This window comes from Dipodomys ordii, unplaced genomic scaffold (assembly GCF_000151885.1).
Source record: "Dipodomys ordii isolate 6190 unplaced genomic scaffold, Dord_2.0 Scaffold11, whole genome shotgun sequence".
Classification (NCBI taxonomy): Eukaryota; Metazoa; Chordata; class Mammalia; order Rodentia; family Heteromyidae; genus Dipodomys; species Dipodomys ordii.
Genome location: NW_012267227.1, coordinates 17,654,068 through 17,675,041, shown reverse-complemented (window position 1 = coordinate 17,675,041; position 20,974 = coordinate 17,654,068). Strand labels below are relative to the sequence as shown.

Below are 20,974 nucleotides of genomic sequence, written 5' to 3'. Positions count from 1 at the left end.
AAGTGGCACTGTAGCTCAAGTGGTAGAGCGCTCGCCTTGAGCTGAAGAGCTGAGGGACAGCACCCAGGCAGAGTTCAAGCCCCATGACCGACCCAAAAAAAAAGTTAAAAAAAAAAAAAAAAACTGAGAGCCTTTCACAAAGAGAAAGGAAGGCAGAGAGATGGAGATGCATAGGCCCTAGTGAGCAAAACATACCTGGGTTTCAGGTGATGGAGGATGGACCGTCCATCTACCACCGGCTGACCAAGGGGTAAGGTGGGGTGCACTCCAGGGCTGGAGGCCTCAGCACTTGGAGAGATGGTAGGCTTTTAGTATCACAGAGGTTTACAGCACCTTCTGTCTATAGAGGAAAGGAGAAATGGCTGATAAGTATTGAAACAAAAAGCATTTGAGTTCTCCAGGTTGGGTAACACCATTCATCAGCACATGCACCCAAGGCAACCAGGTCAGCGCCTGCAGGTGCATGATCTGATTCTGGGTGTGAGTTCACTGGGCACAGATGGCTAAGTGGAACAGAGGAACTGAGAGTATCTTGGGAACGATGTTCCTTGGGGAGGGAGAAGGGAGGAGGGCTGAGGACGTGGGGTTTCGTGGAGAAGGAACTCTTCTGGTGAGAACCGAGAGCCGCAAAGCTGGCCGCAGAGGAAACCAGGACCGAGGTGAGGTGTGAAAGCTGGAGCCGTTTTCTATCCAGAGAGAGGGTCTAGGCGTGGGATGTTGGTGTGTGGCAAAGGTACAGGGGCCACCTAGTACTCGGGTGGGCCATACCTTTACTAGGCCTTTTGAGGGGGGCGCATCTAACAAGGGCCTTTGGCTTCCTGTGAAGGGCATGCCTGGCTTCAGCACCTCCAAGAAGCTGGACAAGCTGGGAATGAGAGGCTCTAACACCTGTGAGCTTATCTTTGAAGACTGTAAAGTTCCTGGTAAGTGTTGGTAAGAACTGAGGAGCCCCTGCCCTGACCCCTGGCCCCTCCCCAACCTGGGACAGCTCATCTCCTGGGGTTCGCTGGTCCATGGACAACTGTCCCCCTGACCACAGTCCCTGCAGCTGTGTGCCTAAAGCTGAGAGGAAGAGAGAGGCAGGGCAACAGACTGCCTGGGGTTCCTGTCCTGGTAGTTGCAGGTCAAAGGTAAATCCCTAGCCCTTCACATTTCCCGGCTGAAGGGTGTGGTGAAACAATACCTCCTCATGGTGGCCAGGAAACAAGGTATTGTTCTCAGGAATACTCCAGGGGCCTGCTTTTCTTTGTCTTGGCCTTGACCCCCCCCCCCAAAAAAAAAAAAGGTCAGGCATCTTGCACAATAGTGCAATCTGATTATGATTGATTCATTGATGGGGTCACATTCCTTTTGCAAGCAATCACCTGCCAAATCCCCACTTCTGACAGCACTGCGGTGGAAACCAAGCTTTCAACACCCATACCTCTAGGGTATATTTCCCTGTCCAAACCACAACATCATGTGCTAAGCTTGTCAATGAGGCGTAAGAAGAAAACACAAATTGATGGAAGCCAGAAGGAGAAGCAAGTTGGTTTCAGGATTATTTTCTCCTGTGACCCATGGGTGAAAATGTGACACAATGTAGCATTGTAGGAGAGTCACACACCACCATAGACCAGTGAGACCCCAGGCCAGTGAAGACAGAACCAGTCAGGACTGCTGTGTGTCAGCCCTGCCTTACCGCTTCCATCCACAGTCCTGGTAAAGCACGCTGTGGTTAGACGAAGCATCTGGAAGGGAGAGTCTGCAGATCCTGGTTTGTTTTTTGTTGTTGTTGTTGTTTTTGATTTTGTTTTTTGGTACCAGTTCTAGAGCTTGAACTCTGGGCCTGGGACCTGTCCCTTAGCTTTTTTGCTCAAGACGAGTCTCATAGACTTTCTTGCCTGGGCTGGCTTTGAACCACAATCCTCCGATTTCAGCCTCTGACAGGCATGAACCACCAGTGGTGCCCAGCCAGAACTTTTACAGGAAGGAAAAGCTTCAAGTCTGTAGTGCCCTGCCTTTCTGGGTTATTAACCCGTCCATTCCTATGGCCACCCAGTGTCCTAGCTTACTGGGGCAGGTGCGCAGCACTAACTGAGCAGCAGCTTTCCTGGCCCATCCTGCTGGGGCGGCGGGCAGCTCAGGGGAGTGGAATTCTCTGGTTTCTGTGCAGGTTGCAGGTGTAGAAAGAACCAGCTTGGGGTGATTCCTTCTTTCCCCCTCCAGGGTGAATGGAGAGTATTTAACATCAGGGGGGGTTGAGTCTATGTTGTAGGGGAACCCAGGGCGCCCTAGAAACTCAACTTCTGGTTGGAATCCTAGTTCTAAGGCTAACTCCCACATCGTAGCACCTGGGGTGACTTTTTCTGCAAGTTGAACACACGGCGCCCCTCTTTCCCTAACGGTGTCTCCGCGCAGCTGCCAGCATCCTGGGCCAGGAGAGTAAAGGGGTGTACGTGCTGATGAGCGGGCTGGACCTGGAGCGCCTGGTGCTGTCGGGCGGGCCCCTAGGGTAAGGGTGGGGCTTGAGCCCCAAAGCCTGGGCGAGCCTGGGCGAGCGGCAGGGAGACCGCAGGTCAGTGGGAGGCTTGGGGGCCCTGAGCACTTCCAGTCAAAGGTCGCCCTCCCAGTCCTGGAGACAGCCCCGCGCCCATGGTGCCTCACTGTTACCACTGAGGGGAAGTGACAGCGGGTGGCAGCACAGCCACGCAGTGCAGTGTACATTGCCAGGCCAGGCCCCTCCCGCCCCCTCCCGCCCCCTCCTGCCCCTGCCTAACCTCCCCCCGCCTGTCCGCGCCTGCCCCCATCTGTCCACTCCTGTCCCCTCCCGTCCCCTCCCGCCCCCGCCTGTCCCCACCTGTCCTCCTGCCCCCTCCTCCTGCCTGTCCGCTCTCCTGCCCTTCCCCCCTCTGGGTTCGGGGAGAGGGGGCCCGTGCCAGGCAGAGGCGTGGGGGTGCAGCGTCCTCGCTGGGTGCTGTGCCTTAGCTCACCGCGCCTCCCCTGCAGGCCTGGCGCTGTGCCACGCCGCCAGGCAGGGGCGTGAAGGTACCGAGCTCTGCCCCGTCTCCTTCCTCCCCGCTCCCCGCAGGCTCATGCAGGCCGTCCTGGACCACACCATTCCCTACCTGCACGTGCGGGAAGCCTTCGGCCAGAAGATCGGCCACTTCCAGGTGAGTGGACTGCTGTGGCCTGCATCGGGTCCCTGAAAGACCCCGCACGCTGACCCAAGACCCCCCTTGCCCAGCTGATGCAGGGAAAGATGGCTGACATGTACACTCGCCTCATGGCCAGTCGGCAGTACGTCTACAATGTGGCCAAGGCCTGTGACGAGGGCCACTGCACTCCCAAGGTGAGGCCCGGCTGCCCCGGAGGGAGGGGCTGTGGCCAGCTGCTGCCCTGGCTGCCCGGGCCCGGCCCAGCGCGGCCCCACTGAGCCACTGAGCCACGCCTCCGCCCGCAGGACTGCGCCGCCGTGATTCTGTACGCAGCCGAGTGCGCCACACAGGTTGCCCTGGATGGCATTCAGTGTCTGGGTGAGTGGACTACACACTGTGGAGATTCGATATCAGCCAGGGCACAGACTCAAACCACGTGGGTTTGGGTTTGGATCCTAGTTCTGCCATACCAGTCTCTTCCCATCACCTGGCCCGTGCTCTGCACTTTGTTTACGTGATGTCCTAGCGCTCCGAGGGTCTCCCAGCCCCCCAGCCCCCGCCCACCCTAGCCCCAACCACACGCTCCGAGCCTCACCTTCTAGTACACTTGCTTCCTTTTAATTAGTACACAATTTACTCTCTGTCATCTGGGGGTTCCTTGTGTGTCTATTCAGAAAACTCAGGTCAAAAACAATCAGAAATGTTTAGGTGCGGCAAGTTCACAGCCTGAGCTGTGTAATGAGACTCTCAAAAAAAAGACCAAAACTAGAGTTGAAGACATAGCTTACCTGGTACAGGGCCAATCGATGAGGGAAGGTATCAGTGAGTGACCAAACCCAGGCTTGGTGCCAGTGAATCATGCCTGTAATCCTAGCTATCAAAGAGGCTGAGACTGGAAGGGTTGAACTTCCAAGCCAACTCAAACAAAAAAATTGCAAAAGAACTTTATGGTTGCGCACACCCGCCATCCCAGCCCCAGCAGGAAGTCAGAGGCAAAACTAAGATACTGTCTCTAAAATAACCAGAGCCAAAGGGCAGGAAGTGTGGCCTAAATGACAAGAGCACCTACTGACAAACACACAGCTCTGAGTTCAATTCTCAGTACCACCAAGAAGGAGAAGAAGGAAAATAATTAGCAAGGAGCCTGGCCCTGCTGGCAGTGTGCCTGGCACATGTGAAGCCCTGAATTCCAACCCTAGTAATGTAAGTCAGGCGCTGGTGGCTCACACCTGTAATCCCAGCTACTCAAAAGGCTGAGATCTGAGGATCGCGGTTCAAAGCCAGCCCAGGCAGGAAAATCCATGACACTTACTGCCAGTTGACCACCAGAAAACCAGAAGTGTGGGGGCTGTGGCTAGAAGTGGTAGAGCAATAGTCTTAAGCAAGAAAGAGCTCAGGGACAGTGCCTAGGCCCTGAATTCAAGCCCCAGGACCCACAGAAAAAAAATGTTTTTTTTTAATATTTTATAGTAAAGATACTGTACAGCTGGGCAACGGTGGCTTACACCTGTCATCCTAGCTACTCAGGAGGCTGAGATCTGAGGATCATGGTTCAAAGCCAGCCCAGGCAGGAAAGTCTGTGAGCCTCTTACCTCCAATAAACCACCGGAAAACCGGAAGTGGCGGCATTGTTACCCCCTCCTTTGTTTTTCTCCTACCATCCCTTCCCGCCCCACCTCCAACTCCTCCCTCCCCCCAAAGTTGTAAACTTTGTTGTTGTTTGTTGGTCTTGGAGCTTGAACTCTGGGCCTGAGCGCTGTCCCTCAGCTCTTCAGCTCAAGGCAAGCACTCTACTACTTGAGCTACAGCGCCACTTCCAGTTTTTCTGGTGGTTTATTGGAGATAAGAGTTTCATGAAAAAAATAAAAAAGAGTTTCATGAGGGCTGGGAAGGTGGCTCAGTGGTAGAGTGCTTGCCTTGCATGCCTGAGGCCCTGGGTTCGATTCCTTAGCACCACATAAGCAAAAAAAAAAGCCAGAAGTGGCGTTGTGGTTCAAGTGGTAGAGCACTAGCTTTGAGCTGAAGAGCTGAGGGACAGTGCCCAGGCCCAGAGTTCAGGCCCCACAACTGGACCCAAAAAAAAAAAAAGTTTCATGAACTTTCCTGCCTGGGCTGGCTTTAAACTGCAATCCCTAGATCTCAGCCTCCTGAGTAGCTAGGGTTGTAGGTGTGAGCCAGAAGCACCCGGCAAGTTGTACAGTTGTTTTCAACATAGTGTCTTGTACATCTCATTGTTACAATGGGTCAACCTGTATTTTTGTTTCAACATTTTATTTCCCTTTCCCTCCCCAAATTAGAAAAACAGATATACAAGATGCAGGACACAGGAATCAAATACAGTGACAACAGGGGTTATACCATGAGGGAAGAACATACAAAAGAAACCACAACAAAAAAATCACATAGTACATTAAAAACACAGTAACAAAGATAAAAACCTCTTGTGTCCCTGTCTTGGGATTCATTTTGCTTAGAGAATAAATAAATAAAAATGTGTAGCTGGGCATTGGTGACTCACACTTGTTAATCCTAGCTAAATACCAGGTTGGAGACATGGCTCAAATGGTAGAGTGCCAGGCTAGCAAGTTCAGGGCCCTGAGTCACACACACGCACGCACACACACACACACACGCACAGGCAGGACGGGAGGATGTGTGCAAATCCTGTATCATCTCACATAAGTGCTTGACTGTTCCCGAAGTCCTGGAAGCAGTTCCTCAAGACAGTGAGTAGTGACTGCTTGGCCATCTCGTCTCCTTCCCCGCCCGTGCCCATCACTCTGCTTTTTCTTCTCTGCCCAAATCCTGCTGGCAGGTGGCAATGGCTACATCAACGACTTTCCCATGGGCCGCTTTCTTCGCGATGCCAAGCTGTATGAGATTGGCGCTGGCACCAGTGAGGTGAGGCGGCTGGTGATCGGCAGAGCCTTCAACGCCGACTTCCACTAGAGCCACGCCTGCCGCCGGAGCGCCCGCACCTAGGGGCCGCCTCTGACGCGAGCGAGCGAGCGAGCGAGCGAGCGAGGCTGCCCAGCGGCCTGGCTACGGGCCTCACCCCCGGGCCAGGAAAGCTGCAAGTGGACTGTTGTGGAAGTGCATCGCTCTCCTGGGGGGGGGGAGCTCGGTGAACTCTGGCTCTTCAGCGGGGGGGGGGGGGCCCTGGTGCCCCCTGGGGTGGGGAGGTGGCCTGTGGGGGTGCAGGTGCCGCTTCTGTTTTGAGTAACTCGTAAAGGGAGCTTCTGCTCCAGTTCAGCAGCCGCGCCGCCTCTTCTGGGGAAAGCAGCCAAAAATCTCCCCGTTGCTTCTTGGGCGTGGCACCCGGAGCTGACCGTGCGGTGGTCAGCGGCGGGGCCCAGGGCCCTCCTGGGAGGCAGCCCCGAGTCCCCCCTGCGCCACGAGCACCAGCCTTTCCCGATTGTGTGGCCTTCTGCCGCCGACCGCACGCAGGCCCCGGCCGGCCCCAGCTGCCTGGCTGCCTGGCCCCCGGCCAGCCCTGGCGGCTGTGTACATTTCTTCAGACGCCCTACGGCTGATGTTGTTACCGCTGCACAGTGGCTGCTGCCATTTTGTATTAAACATGTTGTAAAGCAAACCCATCTGCTCCCAAAGCACTGCCGCGAGGAAGCCATCTCCTCACTGCCTCCCTCCCGTGTGCTCCAGCACCTGTGCTTGCCCGAGGCCTGGCCCAGGTGGGGGTGGGGTGGGGACAGCACAGCGGGAGAGCTGGCCCCGACCACAGGGAGGTCAGCCATCTCCCAGTGGTTGCGTTTGCTTGGGTGGTGCTGGGGATGGAGCCAAAGCCACAGGCCTGCGCAGCAATGCCCAGCCTCCTGGCCACCCCCTGCGAGTTTTAAAGGAAAGCGGGTGGGGTGGGGCCCAGACTGGTAGCTTTAATCCTGGGGCTTGAGGTGGTGGTTTGCTTTGGTTTTGAGATCTGCCTCTGCCTCCTTCATCCCCGGAATTACAAGTGGGCATCAACACCCCTAAATACAACCCTACAAGCGGGCACCAGCACCCCTAAACACATCCCTGAGGTTTTTTTGTCTTTTAAGTCAAAAGCTGGACTGGGAAGGTGGCTCAGTGGCAGAGTGCTTGCCCTGGGTTCGATTCCTCAGCACCACATTAGCCGAAAAAGCCAGAAGTGGCGCTGTGGCTCAAGCGGTAGAGCACTCGCCTTGAGCTGAAGAGCTGAGGGACAGCGCTCAGGCTCAGAGTTCAGGCCCCATGACCAACAATTTAAAAAAAAGTCAAACGCTCAACTTTGAGGACCTGCCTAGCAAGCACAAAGGCCTTGAGTTTAAAACCATGGTACCACAAAAAAAAAAACAAAAACAGAAGCTTATTTGCCTTTTTTCAAGATCAGAGGTGAGGATCCAGATACACTAGCCACTAAAAGCAATAGGGGCCCCGCGCACAGCATCCCAGGCTGGCACAGGTAGGGAGAATCGGCTCTGGGTTTTTCCACCCTCTGTCAAGTTTCCCAGGGGTAAACTGGTTTTCCTGGCACTCAACCCATCGGCAGCAGTGCCAGTTCTGAGCCTCCCGTCCTGGCCCGTGGCCAAGTGCTGCTCCCAGCCAGCGGCTTGAGACAGATAGTGTTAGCTCCTTGTGTACCCCTGTCGGGTCCAGCCAGAGGGGAAGGTCCAGGACTCCCGGCTGCCCTTCACGTCCACCCCCGTGACAGCACGTGGCGAGCAGCCAGCTGAAAGCACCCCTGGCCGAGACGGTTTGCGGAGAGACGGGTCTGCAGGTGATGGCGCAGCAGCTGAACACAGTGCATCACCTGTGGGTGGCATCTGGACGCCAGAGCTCCGTGATGGCAGATAGCGGCTTCTAAGAGAAGACTCAAGCTAGCCCTGGGCGGCTGCAGGGCCCCTGGACCTCCAGCCTCCAGATCCCTGCCAGATGACTTAGAGCAGCACAAAGCAACCAGGACAGGCAGAAGGACAAGCGGAATGCGGCTGTGGCCCCGAGGTACAACGAGGGAAACCCAAGCCCACCCTGCAGCCTGACACCAAGGGGAAGGGGAGAGTCCTGGGGCTCTGAGCTTCCAGGTGGGCCTCCGGCCGCCTCGCCCGCTGGTGGGGCCCGCAGGGCTGTGCCCAGGCCGTCCAGCCCCACCCCACCCGGGGAGGTGCTGTGCGGCGACCGCCCTGGCTCCCGGGGCCAGCCCTGGGGCTGCATGGAGCTCGCCTGACCCCTGGTGGCCAGACGCGGGATCGCAGGCGCTGTGCCCGCCGCCCCAGGACTCAGCTTCCAGACTGGAAAGGCACCCGGCGCAGACATCCGTGGCTCTTCATCTCACCCAAAGGGGACTTGTCCTCCATCACCATCGATTCAAACGAGAAAAGGCATCCCTAACGACAACTAGGAAGGAACAAACAGAGCCCAGGCCAGTGTTGCAGATTCTCTCTGTTCATGGTTTTAGGCACTTTACAACTGAAAAAGATTTAGTTAAAAACAAAAAAACCAGCAGGGGCCAGGGGTTCACGCCTGGCATCCTAGCTACTCAGGAGGCTGAGATATGAAGATTATGGTTCAAAGCCAGCCCCGGCTGGCTTTGACTCCATAAGAGTCTCCAATTAACCACCAGAAAACCATAAGTGGTGCTGTGGCTCAAGTGGTAGAGCGCTGGCCTTGAGCTGAAGAGCTGAGGGACAGCGCCCAGGCCCAGAGTTCAAGCCCCACGACCAACAAAAGTAAATAAAGTAAAAAAATAACAACCTGTCTCCTTCCCTTTTCCCCTATTCCCCACTCCCAGGACAAAGCCACTTTGGAGTCTATAAGGAATGCGTTTTGGTAGTTCATGCCTCTCAGTGATGTGCTTATTGATTGAGTTAATTGAAGGTAGTTCTGAGGAAAGTTCTTTAGAGTGCCTACATGTAATTTATGGCAATTTCACATGTGTTTCCACTTCCTCAGAGCAGCTCTGCCCACACCCATGGCCGGTCCCTGCTTTCTGCCCGCATTCAGCTGCTTAATACCCAGAACACAGACAGCCCACCTCTTTAGCGCCGTGGGTCCCCCTCCACCTGTGCCACTCACATGCTGAGGCCAGTCCCAGCTCATAAACATTTCTGGGCTCCACGGCTACCTTCCAGTCCAGGCCCCTCAGCCCCTTTAAGGTATTGAGCCAGCAAGAACTATCAAGCCCCCTCCTAAATCCTTCAATGGATCTTAACACCTTTAAGATCTAAGGTTTTATCTGGGCAGTGGCACACACCTGTACGCCCTGCTACTCAGGATGCTGAGACAGGTGGATCACTTGAACCCAGGAGTTTGAAGCTAGCCTGGACGACTCAATGAGACCCACTGTCTGTCTATCTGTCTCAAAAAGGGCTGGAGCTGGGCTCCAGTGACTCATGCCTGTAATCCTAGATACTCAGAAGGCTGAGATCTGAGGATTGAGGTTGGAAGCCAGCCTGGGCAGGAAAGTCCGTGACACTCTTATCTCCAATAAGCCACTAAAAAAGAAAATCCAAAAGTGGAGCAGTGGCTCAAATGGTAGAGCACTACCCTTGAGCAAAAAGCAGCTCAGGAGCCGGGTGCCTGTGGCTCACACCTGTAACCCTAGCTACTCCGGAGGCTGAGATCTGAGGATCATGGTTCAAAGCTAGCCTGTGAGACTCATATCTCCAATTCACCACCAGAAAACCGGAAGTGGCGCTGTGGCTCAAGTGGTCAAGCATTCACCTTGAGCTGAAGAGCTCAGGGACAGCTCCCAGGCCCGGAGTTCAAACCCTAGGACCAGCAAAAAAAAAAAAAAAACATGGAGGTGTGTCTCAGCTGTAAAGCACTTGCCTAGCTAGTATGACGCCCTAAATTCAAACTCTAGTATCTCACACACACACACACACACACACACACACACACACACACACACACACACACACACACACACACACACACACACACCCTGATGATTTGCCAGGCAAATCCAATTCTGATCCACCTTGACCTTCCCTGCTCTGTCTCCCCCTTCTCCCTGCTGAGTGCTTGTGTTCCTGCCAAGGTCTATGTCTTATGCTGGGCTACACCCTCTGTTCAGGAACCCCAAGAGCCCTGCACTGTGTTGTAGCTTCTCTGTCCACAAAGCCCGGCTCCAGGGCTCTTTCCCCAGGGCCTCTCCCAGCATTTCCCCGTTCTCCTCTCCCCACCTGACTCCTGGTGCCTTCTTCCTCCCTTGTTCGGCCCATTTGCATCGATGGGCCTTGCCACTCAGTTGTATTTGTTTCCTGCGGGTCTGTTTGCCCTGTGTTAGGCTGTGAGTTCAAGGGCTAGTGTTCTTTCAGTCTCTGACACTAAGCCATGCTGGATCCTTGCTACTGTTTACTGGAAGAGTAGACAGGTGGCCATCTAATCCTAGGCTCGTGTGTTGCTGGTAGCTCAGTTATTTGTGTTCAGGGCCCTGGTATACTGTCAGACCTTTGAGGTCAAAGACCATCATCGCCTGCTGAACCTGGTGCATACCTGTCATCTCAGCGTTGTGAGAAGTAGAGGATCTCGAGTTGAGTTTGAGGCTAGCCTGGTCTACCTGGTGACCTGGGGAGAGCCTGTGTCAACACGCACACACGCACACGCACATCCACCATTCCCAGTTCCTTGAATCCTGCACAGTACCCAGTGCTTGCAGAAAGTGCTTGGTGGATGTGTTCATGCTGAATGAGGGAAAGAACAGGTGGTCCAGAGCCCAGGCCTAATCCCAGAATTGGCACAAACATCAGATCCAGCCGGCTTCGCTTGGCCCTGCTCTCTCCAGCCCTTCCCACCCTGGAGTAGCCAGGGCCTCGCTGCCCAGGAGAGGCCCTCACCCCACATCGTCCTCTGAGCCACTCAGGAACTGAAGTTGTAAGGGACCTCCTCCTCCTGCCCCCCCTCCACACACACAGACACTTGGGAATAGAAATGGAGGCTGGATGGAAAAGTCGGGGAGGGGTGAAATGCACAGCGTGTATGGAGGAGTACGGAACCTGCAGATACGCAGTGTGAAAAAATAACGAGAGCTGAGTGTGGCGATGCCGGCCTGTAATTCCAGCACTTGTGAAGCGAAGACAGGAAGATTGGGAGTTCAAGGCCAGCCAAAGTAACATAGTGAAACAAGTTTCAGAAACAAAATGATAGTAATAAAACTCCTGTGTACCCAAGGAAAGTATCCCAGATACCTTGAAGCCTCTGTGCCCATCCTTATTAGAGAGGGAACCCAGAGCTTCATGCAAATAATATGCAAATGTTCTATCACTCAACCACATCCTCAGCCCCTCCTTTTTGTTGTTGGTTTTTGACAGTTGTGGGCTTGAACTCGGGGCCTGGGCACTGAGCTTTTTCTGCTGAAGGCTAGTGTTCTATCACTTGGAGCCACAGCTCCACTTCCAGTTTTCTGGTGGATAATTGGAAATAAGAATCTCATGAAGCCAGTGGCTCATGCCTGTAATCCTAGCTACTCAGGAGACTGAGATCTGAGGATCATGGTTCAAAGCCAGCCCGGGCAGGAAAGTCCTTATCTCCAATAAATCACTAGAAAACCGGAAGTGGCGCTGTGGTTCAAGCAGTAGCACGCTCGCCTTGAGCTGAAGAGCTCAGGGACGGTGCCCAAGCCCAGAGTTCAAGCCCCACAACCGACAAAAAGAAAAGAAAGAATCTCATGACCTTTCCTGCCCAGACTGGCTTTGAACCACAATCTTCAGATCTCAGCCTCCTGAATAGCTCGCATTACAGGTGTGAGCCAGTACCCATCAACAATTTTTTTTTTTTTTTTTTTTGCCAGTCATGGGGCTTGAACTCTGGGCCTAAGCACTGTTGCTCAGCTCTTCAGCTCAAGGCGAGCACTCTACCACTTGAGCTACAGCGCCACTTCCAGTTTTCTAGTGGTTTATTAGAAATAAGAGTCTCATGGTCTTTCCTGCCCAGGCTGGCTTTGAACCACGATCCTCAGATCTCAGCCTCCTGAGTAGCTAGGATTACAGGTGTGAGCCACTGGCGCCCGGCTGTTTTTAAGATTTTTGTAGTAGGATTCGTGTATATTCTTGGTGTATGTGTGTGTGTTGTGTGGTTTGCTCATCTATATATAGAGTTTCAATTTTTATTCATGTCTTTGAGAGGGGCTGATCTTTGTTCAGCTCTTTTCGTGTACAGTACTCTGTTGTGTGGAAATACTATAATTGTATTCTACTGCCAGTAGACATTGGCATGGCTTTGAGTTCGGGGCTGCTATGGAATGTTCTTGAAGGTTCCTTCTGGTGCATGTGGACAAGAGGTTCTCCTAAGCACAGCCCCCAGATAGAACTGTTGTAGGCTGGTGTGGGCTGTGCACCTGATCAACTTCAAAATGGTTTCCCGGAGTGTGGTGGCAAAGCCAGCCCGGGCAGCCAAATCTGACAGCCTCTTACCCAGCAAAAGCTGGAAGTGGAGACAAGGCTCGGGGAGGAAAACGCCAGCTTCGAGTGACAAAGCTTAGGGAACAGCGCCCAGGCCCAGAGCATGGACCCAAAAGAAAGAGAGAAAAACGAGAGGAGACTCGACCTGCGTCGGTGCTGACAGAGATGCTGACCAGTCCAGATGCACCGCAGCACGCGTGGTGACCTGGGCCTGGTGGGCCTGCCTGGCGTGGGGTCCGGGAGAGAGGCTGTCACACGCCGCAGGAGCAGAGGAGCGTGAACACACACGGCTGCCAGTGGAGATAAGCCGAGGGCTGGGCGGCTGGGACGGTCACCTTGAACATCTGCCTGGGCTCCTGCGGGGCGGTATCTTCAGGACAGTCTGGAGCCCCGCCCCGCCCGCCCCGCCCCGAGCGCGTCTTTATTCTACTTACAGGACTGGAGTGGCCAGGGCTCTGGGTCTCCCAGGAGCTGTGGCTCACGCTGGCAGGCTAAGCAGGGTTGAGATAAAGTCAGGTGGCTCTCCTAAAATTGTTTGGTGACATTCCTGAGTGCACGCCTCTTGAGTGGAAGAGGGCTTCTTCAGCAGGCCCAGCGCTTTGGCTTGATCCTCAAAACTGGAAAAGAAAAAGAAAAAGTTAATTGAGCAGAAGGTGCATTAAGATGTGTGTGTCTGGTACAGGGGCTTACACTGGGCCTGGGCACCATCACCACAGGCCGGGGCTCTACCCCTTGAGCTATATGCCCCCACTTGCTGGTGAATTGGAGATGAGTGTTTCACAGGTTTTCCTGCCTGGGCTGGCTTTGAACTGAGATCCTCTGCTCTCAGCCTCCCTGAATATCTATCTAGGGTTATAGGTGTGAGCCACCAGTGCCCAGCTGTGAGTTAAGATTTAAAACGGGGAAGGAGAAATGTGTGAAGTGAGCCTAAGCTAGGGATGGAGGCGATCTGGTGTCTTTGAGAATCAGCCCGCAGCTTCCAGCTCCTTTTCTAAGAATGCACTAGACATACATTCTGAGGATGTGGCTCAGGGGGCCCTGGAGTTCAAATCCCAGCACCGCAGGCAAACACAAAAACCAAATGAAAGCAGGCACGCGTGAGGTTTACGTGGCTGCGGCTGGTTGAGGAATTCCCTTCTGCTCCCCAGTTCCAACACCGCTCACCCCCAGCTGTCCAGATAGAGTTGAAAGAAACTCCACTTAAAGAGAGGGCACGCCTGTAATCCCAGCTCCTCAGAAGGCCTGAGGATTGTGGTTTGAAGCCAGCCCTGGGCAAGAAAGTCCATGAGACGAACCACGAAAAGCCAGGAGTGGAGCTGTGGCTCAAGTGATGGAGCACCATGAGTGAAAGGCTGAATGAGAAGCCCCAGTACTGGGGGTGGAGGGTGGGGGTGGGGGGACAGAGAGAGAGAGACTGGGGGAGAGGGGGGAAGCATAGACAGAGTGTAGTTTGTCACTGAGCAATGACAAGATAGTCTCTGGAGGACAGTTCTTTAGGCTTTCCTTTTTTTTTTCTGGACAGTCCTAGGGCCTGAACTCTGGGCCTGGGCACTGTCCCTCAGCTCTTCAGCTCAAGGCTAGCGCTCTACCACTGGAGCCACAGCATCACTTCCAGTTTTTTCTGCTTATGTGGAGCTGAGGAATGGAACCCAGGGCCTCATGCATGCAAGACAAGCACTCTACCACTGAGCCACCTTCCCAGCCCTAGGCCTTGCTTTAAAGAAGAACAGGAGAAGCCAGGCTCTTCCACTCTGCCCTGGACATCCATAGCTGCCTCAGAGCTAACATCTAAATTCCAATGGCCTTTCCCCACCCAGTGGGTGCCCCCGCCCCTGCCCCGCCCCGCCCCACCCCTGCCAGTCTACTCTGCCATTCACAGGCTCCCTCCTTCCCCTTCCCGAGACTCTGACCCTGGAGGAGGCACTTCCTGCCGGAAGCCTACCCCATGGGACCATCACCCAACTCTGGTCCCTGCTGCTACGTGAAGCTCAGTGCACCGTCCTCCGGGGCCCCTCCTGGCCCACAGGGGCCTGCTTGGCTGGCCTCTGCTCTCAGGCTCTGTAACCTCAGCCCATCTGAGTGACCTGCCCCAACCTCCACCAGTCCACCACCAGTGAACAGCTGCCATTTGCAGAGAGGACACCACGTGCCAGGAGAGGAGGGGGCAGGAATTTAAAGGCAAATGACAGTTGATAAGAGTCGATGGAGTGCCGGGCGCTGGTGGCTCACACCTGTAATCCTAGCTACTCAGGAGGCTGAGATCTGAGGATTGTGGTTCAAAGCCAGCCCAGGCAGGAGAGACCGTGAGACTCCTATCTCCAATAAACCACCAGAAAACCGAAAGTGGCGCTGTAGCTCAAGTGGTAGAGCGCTCACCTTGAGCTGAAGAGCTGAGGGACAGTGCCCAGGCCCAGAGTTCAAGCCCCATGACTGACAAAAATAAAAAGAGTCAATGGAGTTCACCAATCAGAAGGGAGGGACATCAAAACAGTTCGTTGCAATCATGGTAATGGATTTTATTCTTGGCCGGGAATTGAACCCAGGGTCTTGCACATTGCTAGACAAAAGCTTTTAAATAAGGATATCCCTAGCCCTACAATGAATTTTAATGTGTGTGTGTGTGTGTGTTTAAATTTGCAGCTTGACTGCCTTGTTTTATCACACAGCTTTTGTGTGTGTGCTCACAGCTGGTGCTCTACCACTTGAGCCATTGCTGCAGTCTTGCATTTTGCTGGGTTTTTTCTTTTTTTGGGCCAGTGCTAGGTCTTGAACTCTGGGCCTGGGCGCTGTCCCTCAGCTCTTCAGCTCAAGGCGAGAGCTCTAGCACTTTGAGCCACAGCGCCACTTCTGGTTTTCGGTTTTCGGGTGGTTTGTTGTAGATAAGCATCTCAGGGAGGTTCCTGCCCGGGCTGGCTTTGAACCGCGATCCTCAGATCTCGGCCTCTTGAGTAGCTAGGATGACAGGTGTCCAGGTGCTGGTTATTTTGAAGATGGAATCTCAAGGCACCTTTCCTGCCTGGGCTGACTGTGATCACCCTGCTCTCTGCCTCCTGAATAGCTGGGTTTACAGGCCTGCGCCGCCAGGGGGCTGGCTTTAATGTTCTTCAAGACTCAGCAGGCGCTCCACCCCAAACACCCACTCACTGGCTGGCTACTGTATCTCTAGAACCCGCACCTGGCTTCAGGGAGGTGCCCACCCAATTAACCCAGTTTGGTCTGTAGTCCCTGGAACGGCGTCTGTCCCCTGGGAGCTGGAATTAAAGGCATGAGCCACCTCTCCCTGATCAAGACTTGCAAGACCCCTCCTCTCCCATGGACCCTCCTGCCAACCCTGATTATCTGAAGAAAGTTGGATTTCATGGACCTAGCAAGGGCAACTAGAGAGGAAGAGAGGGGGCAGGCCAGGAAAACCTCAAGGCCTTGCCTTGAACTGAATTCTCCCAGTTTATTGAATTCTCCCAGTTTATTTCGTACCAGGGAAGAGAACAGGGCCATCTGCACTGGGAATGGTAAGTTTTTTGTTACTTTGTTGTTTTCCCCCCACACCCCCAGCCCAGGTCTCTTAACTTTTGTGCCACTGGGGATTCTTTTGGGCCTGTCTTCCACATCACCTCAGTACAAGAGCAAGAAATATATATACAAGCCAGGCACTGTCATAGGCATTCAGGAGGCTGAGATCTGATGATCGTGGTTCAAAGCCAGCTTGAGCAGGAAAGTGCAGTCTATGAGACTCCTTTTTGTTGTTGTTGTTGTTCATGGGACTTGAACTCTGGGCCTGGGCGCTGTCCCTCAGCTCAAAGCGAGTGCTCTACCACTCGAGCCACAGCACCACTTCTGCTTTTCTAGTGGTTTATTGGAGATAAAAGTCTCCCGGACTTTCCTGCCCAGCCTGGCTTTGAACCGTGATCCTCAGATCTCAGCCTCCTGAGTAGCTAGGATGACAGGCGTGAGCCACCGGAGCCCGGGCCCGGCTTCTGTGAGACTCTTAACCCTAATTAACCACTAGAAAATCGGAAGTGGCGCTGTGGCTCAAAATGGTAGAGCATTAACCTTGAGCCAAAGAAACTCAGGGACAGCCCAAGCCCTGAGTTCATGCCCCAAGACTGACAAAAACAATTATATATATATATCAGCTTTGGAGCTGAGAGCTGGGGAGGAAGTAGCTCGGAAGAGTTTAAGCAGAGCAGGCCTGGGAAAGTCCTACCCAGTGTCTAGCTTCCAGCTGCTACCCAAGTGTGGAGGCCCCAGGGCCTGCTGGGGCTCAGGCGGGGGAGGGGTGGCAGGCTGGCTGGGGAGTGGAAGGTACTTGGGACAGGGAAGACTGGAAGGTTCTTGGCTTTGGAAACTGGGTAGGAGGTGATGCCTTTCCCTCTAATTGAAACAGAGAGCTCCAAGTCCTCCTGCCCTTTGGAAATGGGCTGAAGTGTATCAGATGTTCCTGAAAGGCCACATTGTTATTTGAGTGTCAAAGCCAGCGGAGGAGGGGTGTGGAGGGGTGGGGGTGGGGAGGGAGGGGAGGGAAGGGAGGTACTTGGTGGGAGGTTTGGTGGCAAAGAATATTCAGTGATAAACAAATAAGGTAAGTTACTTGCAATACTTGGCCCCCAGTCTAACAATAGTGAGGCTGAATGCAGCTCGCAGAATTGCTAGCAGACTTTGTACAACATCAGATGAGAATCCTTTCCGGGAAGCAACCTCAGGAAGGAGCAAAGTGGGGGGTGCAGGATGCCCAGGCTGGGCTCTGAATTCTGCTCAGCTCCACTCCTTATTAACTGCTATGACTCCATTTCCCATTCTCCATGGGCAAAAAGGCTATCATTACTAAGGTCAACCTCTGATACTGGCAAAAAGAAAGGAGCGGGGAGGGGATGGAGTTGGAAGCTGGGCACCAGTGGCTCACACCTGTAATCTTAGCTACTCAGGAGGCTGAGATCTGAGGATTGATCATGGTTCAAAGCCAGCCCAGGCAGGAAAGTCCATGAGACCTTTATCGCCAATTAACCACCAGAAAACAGGAAGTGGCGCTGTGGCTCAATGTGGTAGAGCACTAACCTTGAGCAAAAGAGCTCAGGGACAGCCCAAGCTCAAGCCCCACCACCGAGCAGGGCCTGGAGATAAAGCCCCAGTGCAAGATTATTGCCTGGCACTCTCTAAGCCCCCCGTCTGATTCCCAGCGTCGGAAAAGCAAGAGTTGCTGGGGCCGGGTAGCTGATGCCTGTAGTCACATTTTGAACTAGCCTGGGCAGGAAAGTCCAGAGAGACCAAAAGCCAGAAAGCCAGAAGTGGAGCTGTGGTTCCACTGGGAGAGCACCAATCTTGAGCAAAAAACAACAAAAAGCCTAAGTGAGGGGATAAGGCCCTGAGTATAAGCCCCAGGACCAGCACAAAAACATCAATAACAAAAGCATGAGCCTCTAGATGTGACCCTCCTGAATAGGATTATAGGCATTTGCCATCGGCGCCTGGCTCGTCCTGGGGTTTGAACGCAGGACCTCAGGCTTGCCAGGCAGGCAAGCGCTCTACTGCTGAGCTGCATTTATAGCCCTTTTTAAGTACTGGTGAATTTTGAGCTAGAGCTGCTTTTGCCTAGAACCACACCTGGCCCTCCATGCTTGTGGGGTTGTGTGTGTGTGGTGTACATGTGTGTACGTGTGTGTGTGCGCGTGCGCACAGGCGTGCGCACCGGTCCTAGGGCTTGAACTCAGGACCTGTGTGCTGTCTCTGAGAGTTTTTTTTTTCAAGGCTGATGCTCCACCACTTGAACCACAGCTTCCCTTCCAACTTTTTGGTGTTTAATTGGAGTCTCACAGACTTTCCCTGCCCATGCTGGCTTTGAACTGTGATTCTCAGATCTCAGCCTCCTGAAGCTGGGATTGCAGGCGTGAGCCACGGGTGGCTCTTTCACGCTTTCAATCATAATGGGCACCACTGTGCCGAGGTGGGGGGGAGGGGTCTCCCAAACTCTTTTCCCCTAAGCTGGCTTTGAACCGTGATCCTCCTCATCTTGTCCTCCGGAGAAACTGAGATTACAGGTGTAAAGTCATTGCACTTGGCTTGCAATGCGTTTCAGAGGCTCCACGAGCAGGTGCTCAGCGGCAGGGCGGTCGGGATGATTCCCCTTGGCATCTGGATGGCGCAAAGGCAGCCCCGTGGTTGGTCCTGTGCTTGTGGTTCAGACTGTGGAGTCTCTCCTGGGGAAGGTCTTGTCCTGGTTCTCCATGCAGGCTCATTCCAGTTGAGGGAAAGGGGCGGCAGGGCTTTGGGTCACTCTCCAACTGCTCACGTGGCTGGAGGAGGCGGAGCTACCTGGCCTAGGGAAAGGAATCTCGCCTAGAATCAAGGGCAGACGAAGATACCTGGGGTCAGGAGGACAGCGCTGGTGTTGGAGGGTGGCCTGGGGAAGCCTTGGGGAGAGGAACTTGCATCTCTGGCTCTCCACAGAGGGAGCCAAGGAGCGTGACCTAGGCTGGCTGCAGCTGTGGGGACAGAAGATGGCCCCCAGGGACCATGATGTAGTCCAGGGACTTCAGAACTGGTTCCTGGGGAACAGAGCAGCCTGTGGGTACCGCCGGCCCCAGTGTGAGAAAGTTGATTTTCCCAATTGCTAATGCTTTGAGGGCACTTAGAGGTGGGTCTGACACTGTTCAAGTAATGTAATGTTTTAAAAAGCTGAAGCGCTAGGACTTCCGCTAAGGAAGTCAGGCTTCGGAGGAGTCTGCAATCTTAACCACTACACTGTGTGAAATATAGAAAGAACAAAGATTTTAACTTACAGGTTAGACCTCTGCTTAACCTTTATGTTAAATACCACATAAAGCAAGCCAGTGGTGGTGGCTCACGCCTGTAATCCCAGCTACTCAGAAGGCTGAGATCTGAGGATCATAGTTTGAAGCCAGACCAGGCAGAAAAAGTCCCTGAGAGACTCTTATCTCTAATGAACCACAATGAACTGGAAGTGGTGCTGTGGCTCAAAGTGGTAGAGCGCTAGCCTTGAGCAAAAGAACTCAGGAACAGGGCCCAGGCCCTGAGTTCAAGCCCCATGACCAGAAAAAAAAAAACAAGTTTTGGGCTGGGAAGGTGTCTCAGTGGTAGAGCACTTGCCTTGCATGCATGAGGCCATGGGTTCTTCGATTCCTCAGCACTACATAAGCAGAAAAAGCTGGAAGTGGCGCTGTGGCTCAAGTGGTAGAGCGCTAGTCTTGAGCCGAAGAGGCTGAGCGTCAGCGCCCAGGCCCAGAGTTCAGGCCTCACAACTGACCAAACGACAACAACAACAGACCAAATTTTAGACCCTCTCCAAGCCTGTGTGATTCTGAGTAGCGACTATGCTGAGATTCTAGGTTTCAATTTCCTAATTCATTTGTAAATCGGAGAATAATGCTTACCTCCCAAGGTTGTTGAGGATTAAGGAAACATAGGTTGTGTATATGGCCATCTTCTTGTAAGAGCCCCAGCTTCTGGAGGCTGTGAGGACCCTGAGATTCCAGAATGGGACCCCTTATCATCACCTCCCTCCAGGGTCCTTGGGTTTGGACCTGCGGGGACCTAGGGGATGTGCCCCAGCCTGGTGACCCACGGCCTCAGTGACCTGTCCGAGTGGAGGCTGAGGAAGCTCAGGTCGCACAACTTCCGCCTAGATTGCTGCTTCTCCTCCGCTCCTCTCCTCCCCATGAATTTATTCATTTGGATGCTATTTACCAATCATTGACTATTCAGCTCACCAAATATTATTAGGCAGCTATTATTTGCCAGGTATTATGCCATGCTCTGGGTAGGAGTCACCTGGCAGAGCCCCCTCAGCCGTCTGGACCATGTTTAATTTCCCTTTGCATCTCCAGCCTGGTCCACAGGTCTTGGAGGAGCTGTGGCTCCGGGCGCGGTGAAGAGGAAGCTGGCAGAGATGGGGAGAGAATGAACACGCTCCTGCTAAGGGTAAGGGGAACTCCAGACCCCTGGACCTCGGCGACTCCCCGTGACTTGGTGGACACATGCAGGGGGGCAAGGACTCCCCGAACCAAAGCCCTTCAGGAATCACTTGCGTCCCAAGTGGGAAAGGTAAACTGAGGCAAAGTGCCACAGTCAGCCTCATAAAGATGACACTTGGTTCCTAGCACACCAGCCTAGTGCTGCTATTAGGGAAAGTAAGGCCAGGGGAGAAGATCTTCTGGGTTTTGAAGAGAAAAATCCAGATTTGTTGTTGTTTTATATCCTCAAATATTCAGCATTCCCTTCTAGATCTTGATGTTTTAATTAATTAGTTACTTTTTGGGGGTAGTCCTATGAGAGCGCAACAGAACTTGTGTGCTGAACTCAGCCTCGGGGCTGCGTGCGGGTCCAAGGTGTGTGCAGGGGCCCCGCAGGGCCCTGGGACTCGGAGCCAGCTTCTGAGGGGCCTGGAAGGGCACTGTCCTCCCTCGGGGCCAAGACTGTTCTAGACCACAGGAAACCACAAAGAGGATGTGG

At 53.8% G+C, this 20,974-nt stretch overlaps 1 protein-coding gene across 1 annotated transcript in view; it reads left to right on the top strand.

Moving 5' to 3' along the window:
* Window positions 1–6,282, top strand: part of Ivd (isovaleryl-CoA dehydrogenase) — an 18,003-nt gene extending 11,721 nt beyond the window's left edge. The window contains exons 7-12 of the mRNA XM_013010234.1: window positions 827–923; window positions 2,401–2,494; window positions 3,071–3,152; window positions 3,227–3,331; window positions 3,443–3,515; window positions 5,953–6,282. Coding sequence (XP_012865688.1) covers window positions 827–923; window positions 2,401–2,494; window positions 3,071–3,152; window positions 3,227–3,331; window positions 3,443–3,515; window positions 5,953–6,086 — 585 coding nt within the window. The 3' untranslated portion in view covers window positions 6,087–6,282. The remainder of the gene's footprint in view (window positions 1–826; window positions 924–2,400; window positions 2,495–3,070; window positions 3,153–3,226; window positions 3,332–3,442; window positions 3,516–5,952) is intronic.
* The last annotated feature ends 14,692 nt before the right edge of the window (window positions 6,283–20,974 follow it).